Source organism: Chiloscyllium plagiosum, chromosome 17, assembly GCF_004010195.1.
Source record: "Chiloscyllium plagiosum isolate BGI_BamShark_2017 chromosome 17, ASM401019v2, whole genome shotgun sequence".
NCBI lineage: Eukaryota > Metazoa > Chordata > Chondrichthyes > Orectolobiformes > Hemiscylliidae > Chiloscyllium > Chiloscyllium plagiosum.
The window spans coordinates 10,930,710-10,955,467 of NC_057726.1; the positions used below are offsets into that span (position 1 = coordinate 10,930,710).

The following is a 24,758-nucleotide window of genomic DNA, read 5'->3' on the forward strand; positions in this document are numbered from 1 at the left end:
TATGCCCTCAAGTTTTGGACTACCAAACCTGGGGAAAAAAATACCTTGGTTATTTACCTATCCGTGCCCCTCATGATTTTATAAATATCTATAAGGTCACCCATCAGCCTGTGATGGTCCAGGGATAAAAGCCCCATCCTATTCAGCCTCTATCTACAACTCAAATCCTCTAGTTCCGGCAATGTCCTTGTAAATCTTTCCTGCACCCTCTTAAGTTTAACAACATCCTTCCAATAGAAGGACAACCAGAATTGTACACAGTATTCTAAAAGTGGCATTGCCAATGCCTGATCAGCCACAACATGATATCCCAACTCCCATTAGCCACACAATGGAAAGAGACTGGAGTGTCTCCCATATTACAACATGAATGTAAAAGTGAATAGTTCCACAGTGACTTGGGACTCCTTGGGTGTCGATTGGTTTTATTTGGGACCTTACTCTTTACCCTACTTTTGACAAAAGTCACAACACTGGGAATCAGGCCTGTTTAAGGCAGAGAGTTCAGAGAGGGAGAAGAATATGGGAAACCAATCCCCGTTCATCATGGGATAATGGACTGGGTGAGGTTATAAGTTTCAACAGACCATTGGTGAGCAGTGATCATGCATTGCAAATCATTGGCAGAGCTCGAGAGGAGATTAGGAAAATTTATTGTGCTTGTCAGGATCTGTAAAACAATGTTAAAATGGTGATGGTGGCTGATTTCATAAATTATTTTGTAAAAGCAAGTCATCCAAATACTTGAAGATGAGGAATTTAAAGGAATATGGACAAAATGTGGGTGTTTGGGATGGAGACCAACTCCACTTGGCACAATGGGTCAGTGGCTGGCACTGCTGCCTCACAGCTCACATACCTCACACCAGATACAATTCCACCCTCAAGCAACTCTGTGTGGAGTTTGCATGTTCTCCCAGTGTCTGTGTGAGTTTCCTCCGGGTGCTCCGGTTTCTCCCCACAGTTCAAACATGTGCAGGTTAGGTGAATTGACCATACTAAATTGCCCATTGTGTCCAGGACTATTCAGGTTAGATGGACTGGCCATGGGAGTTACGGGGGAGTGGGTCTGGGGCTATGTTCTTTGGAGGGTTGGTGTGGACATGATGGGCCGAATGGCCTGCTTTTATACTGTAGGGATTTTATGATTCTTCAAAAGGCCCGCACAGGCATGACAGAACAAATGGTCTCCTGAGCTGTAACCTCTATGATTCTAGAATCCCAAGACATGGAAATGGACACAGGAAGATAAGGAAAGATAGAGAAAGTGAACATCTCATTTGAAACAAATTGATCACCTTACGATTCAGAGCTTAATATGGCCAATGGGCTTGGAGTGCTGTAAGTCAAGGAATATCCTCAGCAAACTGGAACTAATGCCAAGAACAATAACGAACATCCTCTTTCACAGGTAACTTAATTGAAAAGTGTTGAACAGTTATGTTCTTACAGTGATCAGATGTTGAGTGAGGCACAGAGCATGTCTGAAGCCAGCAGCTGCTTGTTTTACCTACTACAGGGACGAGAGCCAATCTGGCATCAATTACAAGGCTTACAAACTCACCTCAAATCATAACGCCTCAACACTTAGCTAAAATATGAAAGAGCTTTGGTTTACCTCAGAATGGTGGAACACACCCTCAACATTCAAGTGTGACTTCTTAAACTCAGCGACAATTAAGATTTGGATGTATCTGTTGTCAAGCAGAGCGATGAGAAAAGACAGCCTTGCATTTAAATAACACTGTTCACAACCTCTAGAGATCCCAAACTGCAATACAGCCCACTTGTACTTTGGAACTGTAGTTATTGCTTTTAGGAAGGACACATGACATCCGAGCTGTGATATATTGACTCTGTTGCTTCCTCTCCACACATCCTGCCTAACTTGCAGTATTTTCTGTTGTTAATCTGTTGATTAAGTGTCAGTTGAGATATAAATCAGGGTAGTGAGCAGAATTTTCCCTGTTCTTTGAAATTAGATTTTCTACATCCACTTTAAGGGCCGACGCATCTCATTGTAAAGCCAATACCTCCCCTGATAGCGCAGCATTCACCAAGCCTTGCATTGGAGCATCAGGATGTATGGAGTACTCAATTCTCCAGAATAGGACTCAAACTGATAACTTTATAAATGAAAGGCAAGTCTGCTGTCAACTCAGCAATGGCTTACATCTATTGCTGACATGACGAATGTTTCAAAGAACTTAATTATATTCAATTATTAGCTGAGTTTTTGTTCAGATGTTTCAAACTTCAAATAGTCAACAATTGCAAATCAGAAGGTTGACTGTAACATGGTTTTCCAATTGTTTTGACATCTGTCATACCATCAATCAGAATTGTTGAGACAATCTCTAGGCTCTCTCAGTCGGAACAAATACCATCAAAGAGCGATGTGTTGTACAGTCTGTTACGGGTGAAATGATAACATAACACTCATACCTTCTTCACCTTTTCTTGTGGCTCTCCTCCCAGCCAATTCTATGCCCCTCACTGCCTCAACCATCACCATTGCCTATGTTCCCTGACCCCATCCAGGGGCACCTTCAGCTTCTTATGTACGTGCCTTTGTTCTGGCTGTTTTTGTGTTTTGCTGTTTGATTGAGTCTTGTTTCTTCTTTTACCCCTTTGTGTTGCATTGAAATAGCAGACATACAGCCAATCACATCTCATAGAGTCATACAGCATGGAAACAGACCCTTCAGTCCAACTCATCCATGCAGATCACTTTGTGAACTGACAGCCATTTCTTCTACAACATGATGGTTGCGCACTTGTGCAACCCCGCATTATAGAAAAATAGCACTTTAGAAACAGCGCTTAAAGTGTTGGCGATGTAATCGTGTTACAGCCATCAGACGTTTTAAAAGTTTGCGCTTTCAAAATGGTGTCCCCAGTTCGTCAATCACATTACAGCAAATTCGCATTGATGAAACGTGTGTTATAACAGAAAGATCTGTGGTCTTATTTGCCTACATTTGTCTCATATCCCTCTAAACCTCTCCTATTCTTGTCCCTGTCCAAATGTCTTTTAACATGGCTGTAAGTGTATCTTTGTCATTTCTGATATCATTCTCCTTGGCTATTGCATTAAGAAAACTTGTTATCTTCTGCCTCCACTGTATCACAGACCACGCCACCCCCCCCCCCCCCAAACACCCCCCCCCCCCCACCCCCGGCACCACACCTCCCCCCCTCCCTCCCCAATCCCAACCCTTCCAATGGCTTAAAAACACTTAAGGTTCATTTCTATCTTCAGTTCTGAAGAAAGTCTATTTCAACCACAAATGTTAAGCTGTCTGGACATATACCTTTCTCCTGCAGAAGACAGGAATCTATGTATGAATATATGAAAGTCAGTGAACTACAAAAGCATTGGTAATCTTAAATTAGCTACTTGTGTAATTTTGAACCTCTCTTTTTCACAGTCCTCATTGTATTACATATGAGATCTGTTCACTACAATCAACAGGAAGATGTCCATGCATTGACCTTTCTGGTTTAAAGTGGAGTGGGGACAATAATTCCCTTGCGCATTTTCCATAGCAACATATCAATAATTAAGAGTCAACATGCCAATCAATTTGCACACTTTTCTCATTCAGCTCTGATTGCTGCTCCCTTTCATATTTGGCATTCTTGAGTCTTTTCTTTTCAGTCATACTCACATTTTGTCCCACAATCATACACAACCACTATATTAAACTTTACAGAACTCCCGTGGGTAAGAAACAGAGCAATGTGCAGTTAACATTAAAATTATGCATTTCCTCAAATCCCTGTATAATGAGGAAAAAAAATGACTTATTTCGGGAACAAATTGGGATTCTGCACCAGCATCAAGTTATGGTGAGTTTCCAGAACTGTTCCAACAACAGATGAACTTTTATGCAGATTTCACAATATATAATAATACTTTTGGGTTGAACATTTATCAAAATGCTTAGGATAGTGGACCAAATCACAGTAAATTGCCGGTTCCAAAAGCTACTTGGCACAGACTCTAAAACCTGTACCTGATCTCATAAAAATGCTACGTTCAAATGAATTTTTTGCATTGGTTTACTTAAGTTTTGGATTCCAGTCAAGTTTTGTTTAACTGGGCTGAATTCTTTGATGATATTCCAATTGGACACATAACATGAGGCTTCAAGAAGGTCGCTGTTCAGCTGTCAAGGAAACATTCAATTTTGAACAGTTTTAAAAGCATATAGAAATCGACAAACAGATCTATCTCTAAGCAGAGGAGCATAATGGTAATGTGACTGGATTAGTAAACCAGTGGTCTAGACGAGTGCTTCAGAGACAGGAGTTCAAATCTCACCATGGTAGCTGGGGAATTTTAAATTTGACTAATTAATAAATTGAGAATGAAATGCAAGTCTCATTATTAACTATCATGAAATTACTGGATTGTCTCAAAAGCTCATCTGGTTCATTAATGCCCTTAAGGGAAGATATTTGATGTTCTTCCCCAGTCTGGTTCCAGTCCCAAATCAAAGTGGTTAACTCTTCATTGACCCTTCTTAAGCTAAATCGTCTAGCAAGCATCTCAGTTGTAGGCGACTTATCATCACCTAGTCAAGGCCAATTATTATTCAGTGTCTTCTCAATTCCCAAGAACAAATCAAGAGAAAAAGTGCTGAGTTACAGCATTCTCCTGACTCAAGGCAGGTGACCTTTAAAAAAAGTTGAAATGACCTTGCTTGCAGCAGGGTGTTTTACCTGAGTCAGCAAATCTCATGTTACTCCTTGTAACATAAAAACTTCTGTGTGGCTATCATGGAATCTAGCAGACATTTGTTATGGCTAGCTATGATATTAAAAAATAATGCTCGCAGGCACACCACTGTTTGAACAAATACTAAGCTAATAGGTTACAACAACAGGGAGCATGCTTCCAGAAGTGTGTAATGCCTCATGTGATGACCTTATTATTATCACTAGATTATTTATCCAGAAGATCCCTGGAAATGTTTTGAGACAAGGTTCCAATTCCCACCAATGGCTGGTCGTGGAATTTGAAATCAGTAAAAAATCTGGCAGTGAGAGTCTAATGATGACCGTGAGACATTGTGTACAAACCTTTCTGGCTCACTAGAGAAGGAAAACTGCTGCCCTTACCTAGTCTAGCCTACATGTGACTCGAAACCCACAGCAACATGGTTGACGATCTCAGGGCAATAAATGCTGCTCCAGGCAGCAATGCCCATATCCTGTGAATGGGATAACAAAGCTTCAAAGTGGCTGGAATGAAGATGAAGTCTGAGACCTTTATATCCTCAGACCACAAGCCAAGTTTGGACGCATCACAAGCACATTTGTCATATACTGAGCATCAGACAATATGCGACAAGAGTCACTGTTGAAGATATCCCATACATTGGGAGAAGTACAGACATGTTTTCAAATCAAATTCCAAGTTTTAGAACTCAACAATACCTTGCATTTATATGGTACCTTGGATGCAGAATAATATCTCAAGGCAGTTGACAGGAGCATTATCAAACAGAATATGGCACAAGGGGATTTTAGACAATGAGTCACAGAGATAGATTTTACAGAAGAAGGACTTTAAAACACAGAAGGCTTCAAGTGTAAGCATCTCAGAGCTGAAGACACATCTGCCACGATGGGGGCAACTAAAACTGAAGATTCTCAAACAGTCAGAATTGGAGAAGTGCAGAGATCTCAGTTATAGAAAATGTCCAAAGTTATAAATGAAATTGGTAAATAGAAAGCTGGTTGCAGTAAGTATTCAAAAGGCTGCTTAAAACGTAACACATTCACGAATGCCTTTTTAAGATAGGAACCTGCTGTTTATACTGAGTTGTGCCTACATGTGACTCCTGTCCCACGCTGTGGCTGATTTTTAAACTACTCTGTAAACTAATGTGGCAAGTCATTTGGCTAAATTCGTGGCAACTAGGAATTGGCAATAAATTCTGGCCTTGCTCATGGAGTTCAGAGGTGAGAGTGAGCTTTAAAAGAACAAACAGCCACAGAGGTCATAGTTGAATGTTGCAAAATTTACATTATCACAAGCTGAGTTGGAGGAGAGTTTCCCTTTGGGGAGAGAATGAAATCTATTGAAAGAAAGGTGATTTGGGATTCAGATGCCCAGAACCTGGGTGTATTGACCCTCAGAGTAGACTATGCATTTTGCCAGCCACTGCTACCAGTCTGTCTGACAATAACCTCTCTCCCTTTCTCTAATAACATCTGGACAGTAGCCAAGTAAAGTTTTGACCCATGCTCCTCTCCTTCCGTCCCACAGAGAGAGCAAAAGGAATGTGCATGTGTTCTAATGGCTCACAAGTTTCAGATTTGCTTTATTACCAGCTGATTCGAGTTGGTCTGCAAGGAAAAAATCCAACGAGGCAACTGAGCAAACTCAACAGCCAAAGCCCTCGTGATAAAACAGCAAGCAATTAAGTCAACTTGCCTGGTTGAACACAGCCGTGCCAACACTCAAGGAGCTTGGCACCATCCAGGGTAAAATAGTACATTTGATTAGCAGCCTGACCAACCCATTAGAGGTTCACTCCCCCTAGCACTGGGGCACTGCACTGCTGTGCAGACTCTCTATAGTATCATCTCATCACAGCATTTCAACAGCATCTTTCAAACTCATGACAGCTACCACTTAGAATACCAGGGCAGTAAATCCCTGGGAATACCTCTGTATCCAATTTGGATTCAGACAGAGAATTCCAGTCTGAAATGAACACTTTTTATTTTCACATCCTTTTGGAGCAGGTAGGGACACTACACCACAATAGCCCTGTGACACAGGATATGAGTGTAGCATGTATTTAAGTAAGTGATTGGAATTAATTGACTAATTAATTGACTTTTGTGTAGAAGGAGCTGTAAGACTGAGTAGTTAATAAACTCTATCCACATAGAGAGATATCTTGGGTTCTGTCCCATCTTGGATATAAACTGACACCGGAGGCTCTTTCATGATATACTCAGAGAGCTGCTACAAACAAAAAAAAATCCTTTGCAGGGATTTCCCAACCACTCTGATGACTCCGGCAGAACTGACCGCTCATTTCTCATTGATCCCTCTGACCAATTAAAGGCATTCCTTGAGACCTGGAGACAGCCTGTTAATTGTCCGTAGTCTGAACCAAAGAAACCATAGCCCTGTCGCAGACATCAAAATCCAACCCCTGTCTCCAAGACAGATGCATTACAATCTGGGTAACATTCCAGCAAGGTGGCAAAACCTCTCAGGTTGCTAGGGAGGAACGGATATGTCTGGATCCAAACAATGCCCATCAGAAAGCCAGTCATCTTAATTAAAACTGGAATATTACAGGCAGCCTCCCATCTATAGTATGCCAGAAACCTACACAACCGTCGTTATGAAAACTGTGATCAGTTATCATGAGGACATTTTAATAACAGAAATGCAGACGTGATAGAGGGCTGTAATTCCAGACTACAATGTACAGTGAAAACAATGTTAAATAGACAAATGGCACTTGATTCCAGTTGCTGCTGGAATTGATACTGGGTCCACAAAGAGTTATTTTGGGTGATGGCAGTGCATGATTGACAGCTGCTGAGTTTGCACTCTCCTTCTTTGGATTAATTTGATTTCAAGGCTGGAGAACCCCGTGAAAAAGAGAACTGATCACAAAACATTTTGAGTAATGGTCAACCACTTAAGTTTAAGAAGAGTGAAAAAGATGTTTTTAAGACAGACCCTTCCATGACCTTGGGATAACCGAAAGCATATTACAGTCAATAAAGTACTTTTGGAGGGGGTAGTGGTCAGTTAACTCATTTTGTTGAATGGCAGGTTTGTGATGCACAGTGCTACCAACAGTATTGATTCAATTTCCAAACCATCAGAGGTTACGATGAACGATTCTCCTTCTGAAACCCTTCCCTCACCTGAGGTGTATTGATGAAACCACCACCAGTTATCTCTCTCTCTCTATCTCTGTCTGATGAGAAAGCGGCCCTATGCTCTAAATAGATTTTGTCAACTTCACCTTTTTACTCTTGAGGGCAGTGTTGATTCTTACATTACATGACAGCAAAATTGATACATGTCTGGAATTCTCTAACCCAGAAAGTTGTAGAGGCTAGAATACTGAAAGTATTTAAAGAGGAGCTAAATATCAGGGAGTTGAGGGCTATTAGGAGATGGTATTAAAGAGTAGTTGAGGCCTGCAGCAAATCAGCTGTGATCTTTTGAATTGTGAAGCTTCAGGGGCAAATAGCCTAGTCCTTCTCCTATTTGTCATGTTCTTATTTGAAACATTTCTTTTGAAGGGAAATCCCTGCACAGGACCTTCTTTTGTCCCTTGAAGATTACACCTGGAACCTCCCCTATCAAGGTGAGGCAGAAAACAAAATACCTCACAATGTGGATGGAGTTTATTAACTCCTCAGTCTTACAGCTCTTTCTACATACCAGTCAACAAATTAATCATTTTTTTTTATGGTGTTATTGAGGATAAATGGACACAGAATGGGTAACGAAGGGAGGCAGGGATAACATCCCTGACCTTCTCCAAAATAGTGCCCTCTCCTGTGTATCTGAGAGGGAAGTTGGGGCTTTAATTTAAAGTCTCATCTGAAAGACAGCACCTCTGATATCGCCACACTCCCCCTGTATCCCTCAAAAGATGCTGTGGTCAAGCCTCTGGTGTGAGACTTAAACCAACAACCTTCAGATTCAAGTAAGAGACTGCTATGAACTGAGGTACAGCAGTCTTCTTGTGACATGAGTTATGGTGCCTTCAATTTTGGTGTAAACATCGATATAAAGGCCAAACATCACGTGACAATTCAAACTGCTGCATATGTTCCGAAATGGTACTGCATGGTCCCACAGACAACTGCGGTCAGACTGCAAAGTTTAGAATTGAGCTGCTGGTGATGGGATCACTAGGTGGCTCAGTGGTTAACCCTGCTGCCTCTCAGTGCCAGGGACTGCGATCTATTCAACCTCAGGTGACTGTCTGGGTGGTATTTGCACATTCTCCCCCTGTCTGCGTGGGTTTCTTCTGGGTGCTCCAATTTCCTCCCAAAAATCCAAAGACGTGTAGGTTACGTGAACTGGCCGTGCTAAATTGCACATAGTCAGGAGTAAATGTAGGGGAATGGGTTACTCTTGGAGGGTCAGTGCAGACTTGTTGGGCCAAATGGCATTTTCCACAACGCAGGGAATTTAATCTAAAAAAAAATCTAATGACTTAGCCATGTCTATTGATTGCTGCTTATACTGTTTAAAATGCAAGTAGTTCTGTGTTGTAGTTTCACCTGACTGACATCTCAGTTTTAGGTATTCCTGGTCTTGTTTTAACCATATTAGGCAAAATTTTATTGACAACTCTTCCCAAACATGGGATTTCTATCAAGAGAAGGACAAGGGCAGCAGATGCATGAGAACACCACCACCAGCAAGTTTGTCTTTAAATCACTCACCATCCTGACTTGGAAATATATCGCTGTTCCTTCATTGTCACTGGGTCAAAATCCTGGAACTGCCCTCCCTGACAGCACTGTGGGTGCCCCTACTGCTAAAGGACTGCAGTTGTTCAAGAAGGCAGCTCAACACCACCTTCTCCAGGACAGTTAGGGATGGAAAATAAATGCTCGCTCAGCCAGTGAAAAAAAAAGAGCAAATAAAACATCTACGTCTTGAAGTTACTTGTGCCTTATCCATCTACATGCCACTTGCAAACTCTCCCTTTCCAGGCTGCATTGTCAAATTGCTATAAGGGATTTTATTTCCACTGGTTTTACAGCAAGTTCCTTTTAAATTCCTGTCTGCACCACTTTTCCCCCCAGATGTTAACCACTGATTTTGAAGAGATTAATGACTGTGCTAAAATAACACAGACTGAAATGTAATATGAAGCTGTTATTTGTTGCACGCAAAACAGAGTGCAGAGGATAGCGAATGCTGCCTCCTACGTGGCTGGATGAAACATATAAATTGAATCGACAGAATGAATCTAGCTTGTCTACCCTGACATTATGGGTGCAATCTTCCCAGCCCAGTGAATATGGAGTATGAAAAATTGATCTGAGGCAGTCTGGGTCTATTCGATGACATGTTCCCAGACTCCCTGTGCCAAGCAGAGATAACATGTTAAGATTAGCTCCTAATTATATGGAAAATCACATAAGGTATGCAGAGTATCAGAGGTGTGCCCTCAGAGTGGGAGCACAGAGGAACACAGGACATTAGTAACTACACGTACTTAGACAAATGAACGGGGTTAATTGATTAATTAGTTGACTGGTGTGACTAAAGAACTGCAACTGTTCTTCTCACAGTGGTGGTGTCCCTACCTCTGGATTGTGGGGGCTTGGGTTCAAGTCCCACCTGCTCCAGGTGTTTTTCATAATATCTCTGAACAAGTGAATTTAAAAAAAAGATCCCTGTAGCACAGTGGTGGTGCTCCTAATTCTGAGCCAGGAGAACTGTGTTCAAGTTGCACCTACTCCAGAGGTGTGTAATAACATTTCTGAACAGATTCATTAGGAAATAGACACATTTTTAAAAAATATATAAGATCTGTAAGACTGAAGAGTCAATAAAATATCCACATATAAGGTGTTTCGGTTTCTGTCTCTCAGACAGGCTTGGTTCCATTTTGATGTTAGTCTTGCTTTTGTACAACTCCTGTGTGGTTGTAATCTTGTATACTTCACTCTGTTTAAATACCCTATGATCTATATGTCCTTGTAAGGTTATGATCTGCCTATCTGCACGCAAAACTTTTCACTGTATGTAGGTACATAGGGTCATAGAGCTCCACAGCATGAAAACAGACCCTTCAGTCTTACTCATGCATGCTAAATAGATATCCTAAATTAATCTCATCCCATTTTCCAGCATTTGACCCTTATCTCTCTAAGCTTTTTCCTCTTCATTTACCCCTCCTGATGCCTTTTAAATGATGTAATTGTACAAGCCTCCACCACTTCATCTGGCAGCTTATTGCATACACGCACTACCCTCTGCATGAAAATGTTGCCCCTTAGGATCCTTTCATGTCTTTCCCCTCTCACCCTAACCCTATGCCCTCTAGTTTTGGATTCCTGCAACCTAGGGAAAAAGCCTTGGCTATTCACCCTATACATGCCCTTCATGATTGTGTAAACCTCTATAAGGTAATAAATAGCAATAACAGTTTTGTGGTGGCTTATGGTATTTTCGCTAGACCATCAAACCCAGGTAATGTTCTGGGGGACATTGGTACAAATCTTGCCATGACAGATGGTGAAATGATAACAATAAATCAAATCAAATTTTGAAATGGGAGGCTCCTACCTAAGGTTCAATCAGAGAGCTACCAGATTTAAAAAAAAATCTTATTCCTGTGAAAGGGTAGACTTCCACATTGATGTTCCTGGCAGCTTTGATTCTTCAGTTGCCTTGATCACTTTGAAAGCTTAACAGAACATCGGTTTTCAGCCACCCTTGTGCGTCCCATCTACCTCTGCAGTGCCCACCTCTCTCAGAGTGGCAGCTGGCCACCCTACAGTCCTTCCCACAGACCCTCCCAAACTCAGGTCTCAACCCCTGGACAGCAAGCATGAAGATTGCCTGCTCATTGTTCGCAGGTTATAGTTAAGACACAAGTGGGGTCAGGGTATGTAAACAGTATCAACACACAAATAAGCTTTGGACGGAGAGGTTTCTGTAGTGTCTGCAGCACAGTGACTGAACACTTTTACCCCTCTGTCTGTCTCAGAGCTATTTCATCTCCAGGGCAAAGCATAAATAGAGAAAAACCCTCAACCCTACAAACAAAAAAAAATTAGACAGTGGAATCTTGTCCAACTCCCAAGGACTAAGTGATATCTTAATACAAGCCAAACATTTCAGTTTGGTTATTCCTGCCCTGAACTCATTTGCAGATGTGCTGGCTCCTGCCTGTGAGACGTGTATATCAAGCTTAGTGTGTTCAGTGTTCACAGGGGGATTTTCTATGCAATCTGCACAGTCGAGTGCAAATAATTCTGTGGCATTAAATAATGAAAATAGAGGGTCTCTCTAGTGTCTTCATTAGTCCTAAGTTGAAACTATATAATTTCTACAGATCTGGTCCTTTATTGAGCTGTTGTGAGAGCTTGTTGCGTGTGAATTGGCTACTGCATTTCTTACATTGCTATGCTGACTAGACTTCAGAATTGCATATTTGCCCTTTAAAGGGCTCTGGGGCGTGCTGAGGACAGAAAGGAGCTATGTCGCTATATTTTTGTATATTTTTTAACACCTTGCCGATTGAGTTAGCATTATAAATACACACATCAACTTGCATAGTGGAGTTCAAGATAGGAACAGGAACAGGCCAGTCAGCACCTCAAACCTTAACTCCAACAGTCTGCCTTGGTTCCAGAACCATTAAAATCATTGTCAGAAGTCACACAAAACCAGGTTCTAATCCAATTGGTATATTTGAAATCACAAGTTTTCGGAGCACTGCCCCTTCTTCAGGTGATGAAGGATCGAGGCTCTGAAAGCTTGTGATTTCAAATAAACCTGTTGGACTATAACCTGGTGTCGTTGAAGTTCTGATTTTATCCACCCCAGGCCAACACCCGCACCTCCACATTCCAACTACCATTTTAAAATCATTGCCTAACAAAAATCAATCCATCTGAGTTTTGGAGGTTTCAAATGATTCCCCAGTCCTCAATAGCTTTTTGGGAGGGCAATGTGTGTCAGATTTCCATCTGCAAGAAGGGCTTCAGAAGATGATTGCTGAATAGCCAAGTTCTGATCTTAAGGATATGTCTGTTATGTAGGATATCCCCAGCAGAGGAAAACACTTGAAATGAAACGCAAAATGCTGAAAATACTCGGTGGTTCACACATCAGAAAGAAGCAGTGAATGTTGTGAGTTGATGATTACCCTTCTTTGGAAGTGAGCAAATACAGGATTTTAATAGGTTTTGAACAAGTGCAAGGTGTAGGAAAAAGTAAAGGGAAGGTTTGTGATTAGGTGGAGGGCTAGAGAGATTAAATAGCACAAGGTTTCATGGTCATGGACATAAGAATGGAGGGTGGGCACAGCTGACTTGTGAGTGGTGATATTGCAAAAAGGACAATGGAAGGAAAGAAAAGATGAAATGGAAGAAAAATACTATGGATTCTGGAGATCTGAAACAAACACAGTAATTGCTGGAGAAACTTAGCACCTCTGGCAGCATCTATGGAGAAAGAAACAGTTAGCACTTTGAGTCCAGTACGACTCTTCTTCAATTCCAAAGAGTTATACCAGACTCGAAAACCTAGCTCCAATGATGTTGCTGTTGTGTTTCTCCAGCATTCAGTGAACAGGAAATACAATTGGAGGTAATGACCAATATTGTCAAACAAAAACTGCAGAGTGCTAGCTCAAAAGGTGAGGTGCCATTTTTAGAGCTCGCGTTGAGGTTCTTTAGAATACTAAAGCAGGCCGAGGACAGGGAAGTCAGAGTGGGAGCAAGATGCTAGACTGAGATGAGAAATAAAGAAAATGTTTGGAAGAGATTACTCTTCCCTCTCCGATCAACTTCTTAGCTTACCTTCAAGCACCTTGATTTGAGCTCACTCTTCAAACTTCTAAACTCAACACTATTCACACAAACCGTCCTTTTTAATGTAACCATTTTGCAACTTTGCAATCCATTTGTTTATGCAGCCTGGTTATTTTTCAAGTAAACAGTAACATTTCCAAATCCAATGTATTCTTCCTCAGCTGTGGCGACGAGTGGTAAATGCAGAATTCAAAACGGAATTGAATCAGAACTCTTATTACTGCCAGAGGGTTGGTTAGCTCTGTTGATGGGTTGGGAAAGTGATGCTAATAATATGGGTACAACTCCTGCATAGGCCGAGGTTACCATGAAGGACTCGCCTTCTAAATCTCTCCCCTCACCTGAGACATGGTGACCCTCGGGTTAAACCATCACAGATGGTTAGTGGGCGGTACGGTGGCACAGTGGTTAGCACTGCTGCCTCACAGCGCCAGAGACCCGGGTTCAATTCCCGCCTCAGGCGACTGACTGTGTGGAGTTTGCACGTTCTCCCCGTGTCTGCGTGGGTTTCCTCCGGGTGCTCCGGTTTCCTCCCACAGTCCAAAGATGTGCAGGTTAGGTGAATTGGCCATGCTAAATTGCCCATAGTGTTAGGTAAGGGGTAAATGTAAATGTAGGGGTAGGGGTATGGGTGGGTTGTGCTTTGGTGGGTCAGTGTGGACTTGTTGGGCCGAAGGGCCTGTGTCCACACTGTAATGTAATCTAATGTAATCTAATCTAAAGATCCTCTCTTCTCTAATGAGAGAACAATGGTGACTTATGTTGCTGCCAGATAAGATTCAACTCTTGAAATTACTGTTCTTTTCAAATAAAGACCATCAATTTTGTCCGTTTTAAAGTAATGTTTGTATCTATTCCTATAATCATTCTTGCTCTACTGCATGTTTACACTGAGGAACTGAGGAGAAGACAGTTCAATTCTCTACTCTGAACAGCCAAATGCTAAATGAGAAGATACTATCAAGAATGGACTGTGGACAAAAGTCAAAAAGGGTCAGGTATTACGAGGTGACTGCATGTTTGGTAAACCTATAGAGACTGCTGGCTGCGAGGACTCTCAGATTCAGAGAGGTTTACAGCGCAGAAGGTGGCCATTTGGCCCATCACATCCATGCTGGTCAACAAAGAAGTGGTCTGCACTAACACTGATTTTGAGAATTGGGGGAAGAAAGTTAGAGCAGGGACGGTCCGGTAAATCTGAGAGCATGAAGGGAAGAAGTGGACCTGCAAACTTGGGCCTTAGAGTTTAGGACTGTCACTGAAAAGGCATTAACGACCAACTTTTCCCTGGCAGGATGGAGCAAAATTGCTGAGATAAACATCTTTAGGGAGTGTGTGACCACACCTGAAGACATCCAGCATTAACTGATCATGAACAGGGCTTGATTCCACGTGCTGCAATGTGCATCTTGGAAAATACCAGTCTCTCGGTGGAAGGCAAGGACAACATGGAGACTTATTTATTCGAATGGCAGGAAAATAAACCAAATCTCCCTTTTGATCTAATACTCAACAGAACGCTCAATTGAAGTGTGTTAAACCACAGCATAATCTACAGGTACTGAAATTGCGTACAGTGTAGTCTTTGTGTAACTTATACAGGAGCTATAGGTTTCAACTTGTCCATCACTCTGAACTAAAAAATGACATTCATACTGCTTAAAATCAGCAATTTGCTCAGGGGGTGGTGGCCATGGTGAATGGATTTGTCCAGGCCTGACAAAAATTGAAGCCAAGGAGCTCTTCACATCTTTGTGGAATTCTACAGCAGCATTCCTCCTTCATTAACATATTATCCACTTGTGGGGCTATACGTTAACAAGAAAAACCAACTCACGCCAGACTGACTGTAATTATAGTTCAAAATGATTTACAGGGTCATGGGTGACAAGAGTAAGGAGATTAGATTTCAGGTGCAGGCTGAAGTCATTAGTTCAATGCAGTGGGATGATGAGGCAAAAGGTTTAGCTATAAACACTAGGAAATGCAGTGACAGGATTAGGCCTTTGGGTCAAAATCCTGGTATTCATTGCCTAACAACACTGTGGGTGTCCCCAGCACCCTACACATCGCAGCAGTTCAAGAAGGTACCTCACCACCACCCTCTTCCAGCACAATTAGATTCTGGAAATAAATGCTGACTCAGAGAGGAAGGTCCACATTCATCAGGTGAATTAAAAAAAGACAATCAGCTCTTCAAGTCTGTTCCATCATTCAATCCTACCTTGGCTGATCTTCACCGTTTTCCACTGGAGTGTAGGAGGTTGAGGGGTGATCGTTTAGAGGTTTATAATTGACTCGCCTTTTCTCCAGATATAAAAATCTGCTTATCTCCAACTTGAAAATTCCCAATCCCACCATCTGTAGCCAGTTTGGAAGCAAACTCTGAATTTTGATTGCACTTTGTACGAAAAAGAAATACTTCCTCATTTCACTCCTGCACAGCCTAATTTAAGATCATATATTTGATCTTCCCCACCAGAGGAAATAGTTTCTCTCTATCAAATCTATCTAATCCTTAAATCACATTTTCTTCAATTGTATCACTCTTTTATCTTCCACACTCATGGGAGTCCATGACAGGTTTATAAGAACCGCTCTGAGAGATTAACTCTTTTAGCTCCACTATCATATGTTCTTCATTATTAAAAAGATTTTATGACACTATACTCTGCTGCCATAGCAACAGTGGGAGCCAGGGTTAAACTCATCCTGAGCAATCAGCGTTGCTTTGGTGTCAAGGTTGTTGCATAGTGCTGGTGGTGAGGAGGGCAGAAACAGACTTCCATTCAATTATCTACGCCAGCCTCACCTAGACAATAGTGCACTCGTTGATTTCCAGCACTCTGTTGATTTCCAGCACTCTTCCAGCATGTTGGGTCAAAATGAGCTTATGTCACAATCCTATCAATCATCAGAGAAAAACATAACCCATACTATAAAAAGGATGCCAGACTCCTCATCAAGGAGTACAGAGGAACCTCGATTATCCGAATATCAATTATCCAAATTTCAGATTATCCGAAGATCTCAAGGTCCCGATGGAAACATTATATCAAAATGATGTTTCCAGTGATCACGGGGATGGGTGGTGGCAAATGGTGTGTGTGGGGCGGACGGGGTGGGGAGAGGTGGGTTGGGGGTGAGAGGGGGTGAGAGGGGGTGGGTGTGGAGGCAGACGGTGGTTGGGGGGCGGGGGGAAGTGGCTCATGCATGGTGTGCTGCTGCCTCGTCTCCTAAATGGGGAACGGACTTAGCAAATGCTCACTGTGTCAATCCCATGGAACTGATTGGGGGGGGCGGCGGAGGGGGAGGAGGCTTCAGCAATGCTGCAGGTCCCTTTCACACAGTGTGTGTCTACTCAGAAACAAACCCTGAGACAGAGAGAGGGAGCAGGGCAGGCAGAGCGAGGAGAAAGGAAACTTCAGAAAACTCCGAGCCCCAGAGGAGAGGCATTGAATCAATTAACCGAATAATCAATTATTTGAATGAAATACTGCCTGCCCATCTCATTCGGATAATCGAGGTTCCTCCGTACATTATTGAAATTTGTGACACCAGTAGACCAGATGATTAAGAAGGTGCTTGGCAGGCTTGTTTTCGTTGCTCAGACCTTTGAGTGTACGGAGTTGGGACATCATGTTGAGGCTGTGCTGGACGTTGACGAGGCCCCTTCTGGAGTACTGTGTGCAGTCCTGGTCACCCAAGATGATTAAAATGGAGACGGGTCAGAAAAGATTTACCAGGTTGTTGCCGGGGATGGAGGGTTTGAGTTATAAAAATGGACTGGGACTTTTTTCACTGGAGTGGAGGAAGTTGAGGGGTGACCGTACAGAGGTTTATAAAATCACGAGGGGCATAGATGAGGTGAATAGCAAAGGCTTTTTCCATAAGGTGGAGGAGTTCAAAGCTAGGGCACATAATTTTAAGGTGACAGGAGAAATATTTAAAAAGGACAAAGAGGGGCATCGTTTTTACGAAGAAAGTGGTTACTGTGTGGAATGAACTGCTGGAAGAAGTGGTGGATGCAGGTATAATCACAATGTTTAAAAGACGTTTCGATAAGTACATGAACAGGAAAGGTTTGAAGAATTATGGGCCAAATACAGGCAAGTGGGACTAGTTTAGTTTGGGAACATGGTCGGCATGGATGAGTTGGGCCAAAGGGTCTGTACCCTAGAAATAAGGAAAATCGAAGTCAACAATTCCTTCGATGACTGTGTTGCTAAGTGGTATACAACTTGGGAAACTCAACAAAGATGCATTTGTATTGCATCTTTCATGACAGAAAAAATAGTCCCAAGGTACTTGCAGAAACCAATAACCTTTGGAAATGGCTGGGTCTGGTTTGAACGCAGCTCATGTACCTTTGAGAAAGGAACTCCAATTTGACCCAATACCTGTCACTTCTATGTTTTACAGGCTTTTCCTTCTGGGATGCACATTATCAATCAAAATTAAACTCCAGGCCCCAGAAGGAAATATAAAGCAGATGCTCAAAGTTTGCGAGTGGAGGTAGCTTTTGGGGAACATCTTGGAGCAGGTTGGGGAAAGCCCTTCAGCATTGGGAGCCAAAGGAGCTGAAAGTCTCCCTGCCAAAGGTGGAGCAATTAACATTCAATTTGATTTGATTGACCATGTACCAAGATACAAGTCACAAACCCCCACCCCCCACAACCTGATGCCACCTGATGCCTTTGTAAACTAAAACTCCTTTGCCTCTATGCTGCCCATATCCATGTATTCCCTGCTTGCTCATATGTCTGTCAATTGCCCCTTAATTGTTGCTATTGTATCTGCCTTGACTACCTCCTCTGGTAATGTATTCCAGGTAGTTACCACATTCTATTCTATTCTCTCACATCTCCTTTAAACTTACCCCCTTATCTTAAACCTACCTCCCCTAGGAATTGACATTTCTATCCTGAGAAAAGGATTTTAACTATCCATTCTATCCAAGCTTCTCTAATCTTGTGAACTTGTATCAGATGGCCCCTCAATCTTCAATGTACAAGTGAAAACAAACCAAGTTTGTCCAATTTCTCCTCATAGCTAATACCCTCCAGATAAGGCAACATCCTGGTAAACCATTATCAGCAATCTTCAAAGTCGTCATATCCTTCTTATAGGGTGAAGACCAGATCGGTATGCAATATTCTAAATGTAGAAGTTTACAAAATAATGAGGCAGGAGAAAGTGAGGACTGCAGATGCTGGAGATCAGAGTTGAAAAATGTGTTGCTGGAAAAGCGCAGCAGGTCAGGCAGCATTAAAGGAGCAGGAGAATTGATGTTTTGAGCATATGCCCAAAACGTCGATTCGCCTGCTCCTTTGATGCTGCCTGACCTGCTGCGTTTTTCCAGCAACACATTTTTCAAAATAATGAGGCAGCAGTGCTAACCACTGAGCCACCGTGCCGACTGATGCAGGCAAGCTTTCTTGACCACCTTATCTACTTGTTTCTTCGAGAGGCATTGGAATCGCAGACCAAGAAGAGTCAACGCCTTAATTTTTTCTTATGAATGCTGAAGTCCCATGGATGGTGGCAGGACCCTGGACACATAGTCCCAGCGATGGTCAATTAGGAGAACCACCACAGTGGTCCCATTCTGTGATGAAAGGGTTAAACTTATGTCCCAATACATGTGTGAATCTAACCGGAATGGAGGTGTTGCTTAGTCCCGTGTGAATCTTATTACACACCTCCCCGTGTGAATCTTCTTATCTGTATGTAACCAGAATGGAATGTGTTTTTTAGCCTTGCTCTGCTGATTCACGTGGTAAGTATTTTATATTCTAATTTACCTTCCCGGCTACTGCCGGCATGTGATTTCTTGACTCCCACTGCTGTTTCCATGCATCTTCAGCCCTTGTCTTTCCAGGCAGTGCTATCAAACGTCCCTTGGTGTTTTACTGCAGTGCATCTTGTAGATGATACACACTGCTGCCACAGTGCATCAGTGGTGAATGAATGTTGAAACTGGTGGATGCGGTATCAAATAGGTTGCTTTGTCCTTGATAGTGTCAAGTTTCTTGAAGTTTAACTCATCCAGGCAAGTGCAAAATATTGTATCACACTTTTGATGTATCTTAACAAGGTAGACATGGCATTAGTGAGACAGAGGGAGTGTTACTTACCGTGTAATTCCCAGATTCTCACCCGCTTTTGTACCAAAATATATATGTGGCTTGTCCCGTTCAGTTTCTAGTTAATGGTAAACTCAAGATATTGATAATAGGGGATTTGGTGAGAGTAATGCCATTGAATGTCAAGCAGCAAGAATTACTTTCTTGTGAGAGATGGTTATTGCCTGGCAATTGTTTGGTTGTAATGTTACTTGACAATCCAAGCCTGGATATTCTCCAGATCTTGCTGCGTTTGGACCTGGACTGCCTCTGTGCCTGAGGAGTCACAAATGGTGCTGAACAATGTGCAATCAACTGTAAACATCTCCATTTTTGATCTTATGATGAAAGGGAGGTAATTGAAGAAGCACCTAAAGACACTACCTTAAGGAACTCCTGAAGACATGTCCCAGAGCTGAGATATGTAACACATGTATTGGGTCAAGCAGTGGAATGTGGTGAAACGGTTAAAAATTATGTCCCAATACATGTGTGAATCTAACCGGAATGGAGGTGTTGCTTAGTCCCGTGTGAATCTTATTGTACACCTTCCCGTGTGAATCTTCTTATCTGTATGTAACCAGAATGGAATGTGTTTTTTAGCCTTGCTCTGCTGTTCACATGAATGTTTATATCTGGAAAAGAGTATATCAGCTGGAAAAGTCTCCAGTTCGGTGAGTCTGCTCTGGGGTTACGTTTAACCGCCGAGCGTGGGTTGTTGGCAACCGCTCTACGAGAACTGACGGCTCCCAGTTCCGGTAACATGTAGAGTGAGTATAAGCCAGACCCGTTGTAAGTATGAGACCTGGTTGTGGCGACGCTGCGGGGAATAAAATGCTCATATTCTAGCAGACTCGCCTCTTGGTCGTTTGTTCTGTGTCAGACTACTCTCCTACGAACCTGACCTTGAGAATTTTTTAAAACACATTCCATTATGAATGTGATCTTCCCTCAGAGCTCCTCTGATAGAAGTGCCCACACCAGAGTGCACAATGGGTGCACTTTGTGATGGTGATAGCCATTGGCTGGCTGGGTGGTTCTATCCACGTGCCATTGGGTGCCTGGAAGGGGGAGGTAGAGGGGACACCATTGCCCAATGCCCCTGGGGTTGAATTGAATGGCTTTGCTCTAAATCACTGAATTGAGTTGAATTGAGTTGAACGTAATCAGATTAAGTTTGCTTGATAGAATCCCAGCTCCAGTGAGCAGCAATCAGCCACTGTTCAGCTCGGACCTTACCTTTGAATATCAGGTTTGTGGATTTGAGAGCTCCCCCAGAAATTGAGGACTGTAGTTGCCATTTTTCACGTTAAAAATATTTAACTCAAGGCTACCCTCTTGGATGAAATCCAGAAGATGATCACAATTTTGAATGAGCCCTGATCTGTATTTACCCCTCAACCCACAGCACAGGACAGGAACTGCCTGTGAATGATGTCTGTGGGAGCTTGCTGTGTAAAAATGGACTGCCATGTATCTTACAACAACTGGACAGTGTTTCTAAGTATCCAGTGGGCGTAAAAGATGCTTTACAAATGCAGCCCTCTTCCCTCCCCCACTCCCATTGAATTAACTTTGCTGTTTTCACATCCTCCAAGTCAGGTGAGTTGCATTCCCTTCCAGTTGACCCTAGCAGCCTGTAGCAAAATCCAAACGTTTGTTTTGTCCTTTCACGCTAACTGGAGCAGGTTCTGTGTGTAGCTGCTCACCTCCCATAGCATCGGCATTCTCAGCCTGCCCCAGGTGTCCTTGACGTCTCAGGTTACATTCCTGAACAGGCTACATCCCTGTCGATTGGATCCATTACCAGTCCCTGGGGTCAGCCATTTTTTTTTAACAATGCTACCTCGTCTTGATTCCCCTATTCCAGTGCAGACAGTTTATTTCGAACCACATTGATGTTTCTGTATCCTATTGCAGATCACCAGCACAGTGCATTAGCACATCAATAACACGGCTCTCTTCCATTCAGACAGCCAAATCCAGTTAATTAAACTTTTCTTTTCAAAAAGAAAGAGAAACCTCATACATTTGACTTCACATGCCGCAACAAGTTCAAAGACCACCAACCTCGATGCTGCTTGAATAGAGACCACCTACAATCTTCGATGGTGACTAGACTCCACTCATCAGCTCGATCTACTTTGAACTGAGCCCGTGTGCATCTGCAATGTCCAGCAGTAGCACATCTCAAAGATGGTTTGACGTAAGATCATGACGAAATGGCTTCATCCGCCCAGAGAGCATTTTGTGAGTTCCCCGGCCCATGACCCGTTCCCTGTGTCTCAAGCTTTCACACCCACACTGGGTCAGCAGTGGCTTGGAAGTGGAGCTCTCACCTGAGACAGAAGCTTGTGATCTCAAAGTCCCACTCAACTGCCTTGTACATAGTCGAGGCTGACACTTGGTATCCAATCAGAGAGAGTGCAGCACTGTCTGATGTACCGTCTTACTATCACCTTAATGTAAAATGTACAGTAACTTGGCACATGCTTACAAATTCAGTTGTAATACTTGCCTTGCAGGGCAGGGCTGAGTGTTGCAGGTAATTGATCCCGTGACTGGTCTTGTCTGTGCATGACACAAGGTGGAGTTGACTTGCATCAAGTGATCTTGTAGACAATATGCAGTGGTCACCATTTTTCCTGCAAGGAAGACAGACTCCCATTAATATTTGTACTATGTCCAGTTGAAGGCTACAGTGCTAGCTTAGAAGTTAATAAAGCCATCCATGTGGGATGATGCTCTCCTGACTAATGGCTACACAGCCCTGGATTTTGCTGTTGTAATGGTCGAACAGCAAACTGACTCAATATCTTCTTTGATACACAAGAATAAAAAGAATGCAAGGTTCCGTGCCTCAAACTTGTGCAAACATACAGTACTGAGGTGGCCATTCGGCCCACCAAGTCTGTGCCATCTCTCTGAAATTAATCCCATTCCCCTGCATTTTCTCTGTAGCACTACAAGTTATGTTTGTTATTAACGCCCACATAAATATTTCCAAGCACTTTGAGGAAGTTATAAAGGCTTTTCACCAGGCTCTCAAGCAGTAGATTCTAGATCATAACTCCATAAGGCTGCAAGAGAAAAGAGGACAAGCAGGCCATTCAGGCCATCAAATCTGCTCCATGATTCAATGAGATTGTGGCCGATCTGATCATCCTCAACTCCACGTATCTCCTTTATCCACTAATCCTTGATTCTCTTGGGACAGCACAGTGGCTCAGTGGTAAGCACTGCTACCTCACAGCACCAGGGTCCCAGGTTCGGTTCCAGCCTCGGGCAACTGTGTGGAGATAGCACGTTCTCCCCGTGTCTGCGTGCGTTTCCTCCAGGTGCCCTGGTTTCCTCCCACAGTCCAAAAATGTGCAGGTTGGGTGAATTGGCCATGTTAAATTGCCCATAGTGTTAGGTGCATTAGTCAGAGGGAAATGGGTCTGGGTAGGTTGATCTTTGGAGGGTTGGTGTGGACTTGTTGGGCCTAATTCCACACTGTAGGGAATCTAATCTTGCTGATTACAATTCTGTCTCACTCAGCCTTGAATATATTTAATGACGCAGCCTTGATGGCCCATTGTGGTGACGAATTCCACAGATTCATTACCCTTTGAGAGGAAAATTCCTACTTCCTTTTGTCATACATGGTTGACCCTTATTGTAAGATCATGCCATTTCGTCCTGAATTTTCCCATAAGGGGAAACCACCTCTCTGTACATACCCTGGTGAGCCCCTAAGAATCTTACATGTTTCACTAAAGTCTCTTCTTATTCTTCTGAACGTCAATGAATGCAAACTCAATCTACTCAACCTCTTCCCATAAGAAAATCCCTTCATACCTGGGATCAAACTCATAAACCTTCTCTGGGGCGCCTCCAACGTTAGTCTATCCTTCTTTTGACCAGGGGGCCAATGCTGCTCACAGTATTCCAGGTATGCACTGACTCATGTTTGTATTGTTTTAGCAAGACCTCCTTATTTTAATACACCATTCCCTTTCAAATCCCATGGATCAAAGCTTTCTGTGATTAATGCACAAAGACACTCAAAAGCCCTCTGTGCTGCATCTTTCCTCAGTCTTTCTCCTTTTAAATATCTTCTATTGCTCCCGATAAAGTGCATCACCTGACATTTTTTCCAAATTATGCTCCATCTGACAAGTTTTTGCATACTCACTTATCCCAGGTGAACAAAAAGGCTTCTCATCCACTCTTGGCTTTATTTTTTACCATTAACCTTAAAGCAGTCTATACTGTTTCAACACCCTAAATTCTTTATTTGTGCATGAGATTTGAATGTCACTTGCAGGCTGGAAGTTATTGACCAGCCCTAATTGCTCTTGAGAAGATGGTGGTAAACTGCCTTGTACCACTCCAATCCATGTGTTATAGATAAACCCACAGTGCTATTAAGAAGATTTCCAGAATTTTGACCCAGCAGTATTGCAAGAATACTGTTATAGATCCACGTCAGGATAGTGTATGGCTTAGAGAGCAACCTGCTGGTGATGTATCTGCTGCTGTTATTCTTCCAGATGGCATTAGTTGTAAATTTGGAAAGTGCTATTGAAGGGGCTTTAACTGGTTGCCGCAATGCATTTTGTAAATGGTACACACAGTTGGAGCCATGCAGGGAATTAATGCTGAAGATGGTGAATGGGGTGCCAATTAACTGGCTAACTTGTCCTGGACAGTATTGAACCTCCTGACTGCTTTTGAAGCTGTACCTACTGAAGCCAGTGTAGTGTATTCCATTTTGCCAATGTAAATTGTTTCTCCTTATTTAAGCTCTCAAGCACTTTATAATTATGATGAAAGATATGTCATATATATTATCATATTTGAAATTTGGATTGTTTTTCAACAAAAGGCAAATGGATGGGAATTAGAGTGTGAGGGGTTTTTTGTTGGAAGCTCAGAAAATTATTTTGGAACAGTGACCTCAATGCATCAGTTCCATGGAGATACATGACAGCAATAAAGGATCTGGAAGAATCCCGGGACAGTTAATGCAATAAGAGGTTTATACTTTTGGGTGTGTAACAAATAATGTAACCACATTCAGTA

General features: G+C 42.5%; 1 protein-coding gene across 2 annotated transcripts in view; it reads right to left on the reverse strand.

Annotated features, from left to right (window-relative positions):
- adamts18 (ADAM metallopeptidase with thrombospondin type 1 motif, 18) overlaps positions 1-24,758 on the reverse strand; it is a 263,961-nt gene that overhangs the window by 42,531 nt on the left and 196,672 nt on the right. For both annotated transcript variants that reach the window (XR_006314069.1, XM_043706550.1), the window contains exon 18: positions 22,210-22,336. Coding sequence is in view for 1 of the 2 variants with exons in the window: in XM_043706550.1 (XP_043562485.1) it covers positions 22,210-22,336 (127 nt within the window). In the remaining variant the exon portion in view is untranslated. The remainder of the gene's footprint in view (positions 1-22,209; positions 22,337-24,758) is intronic.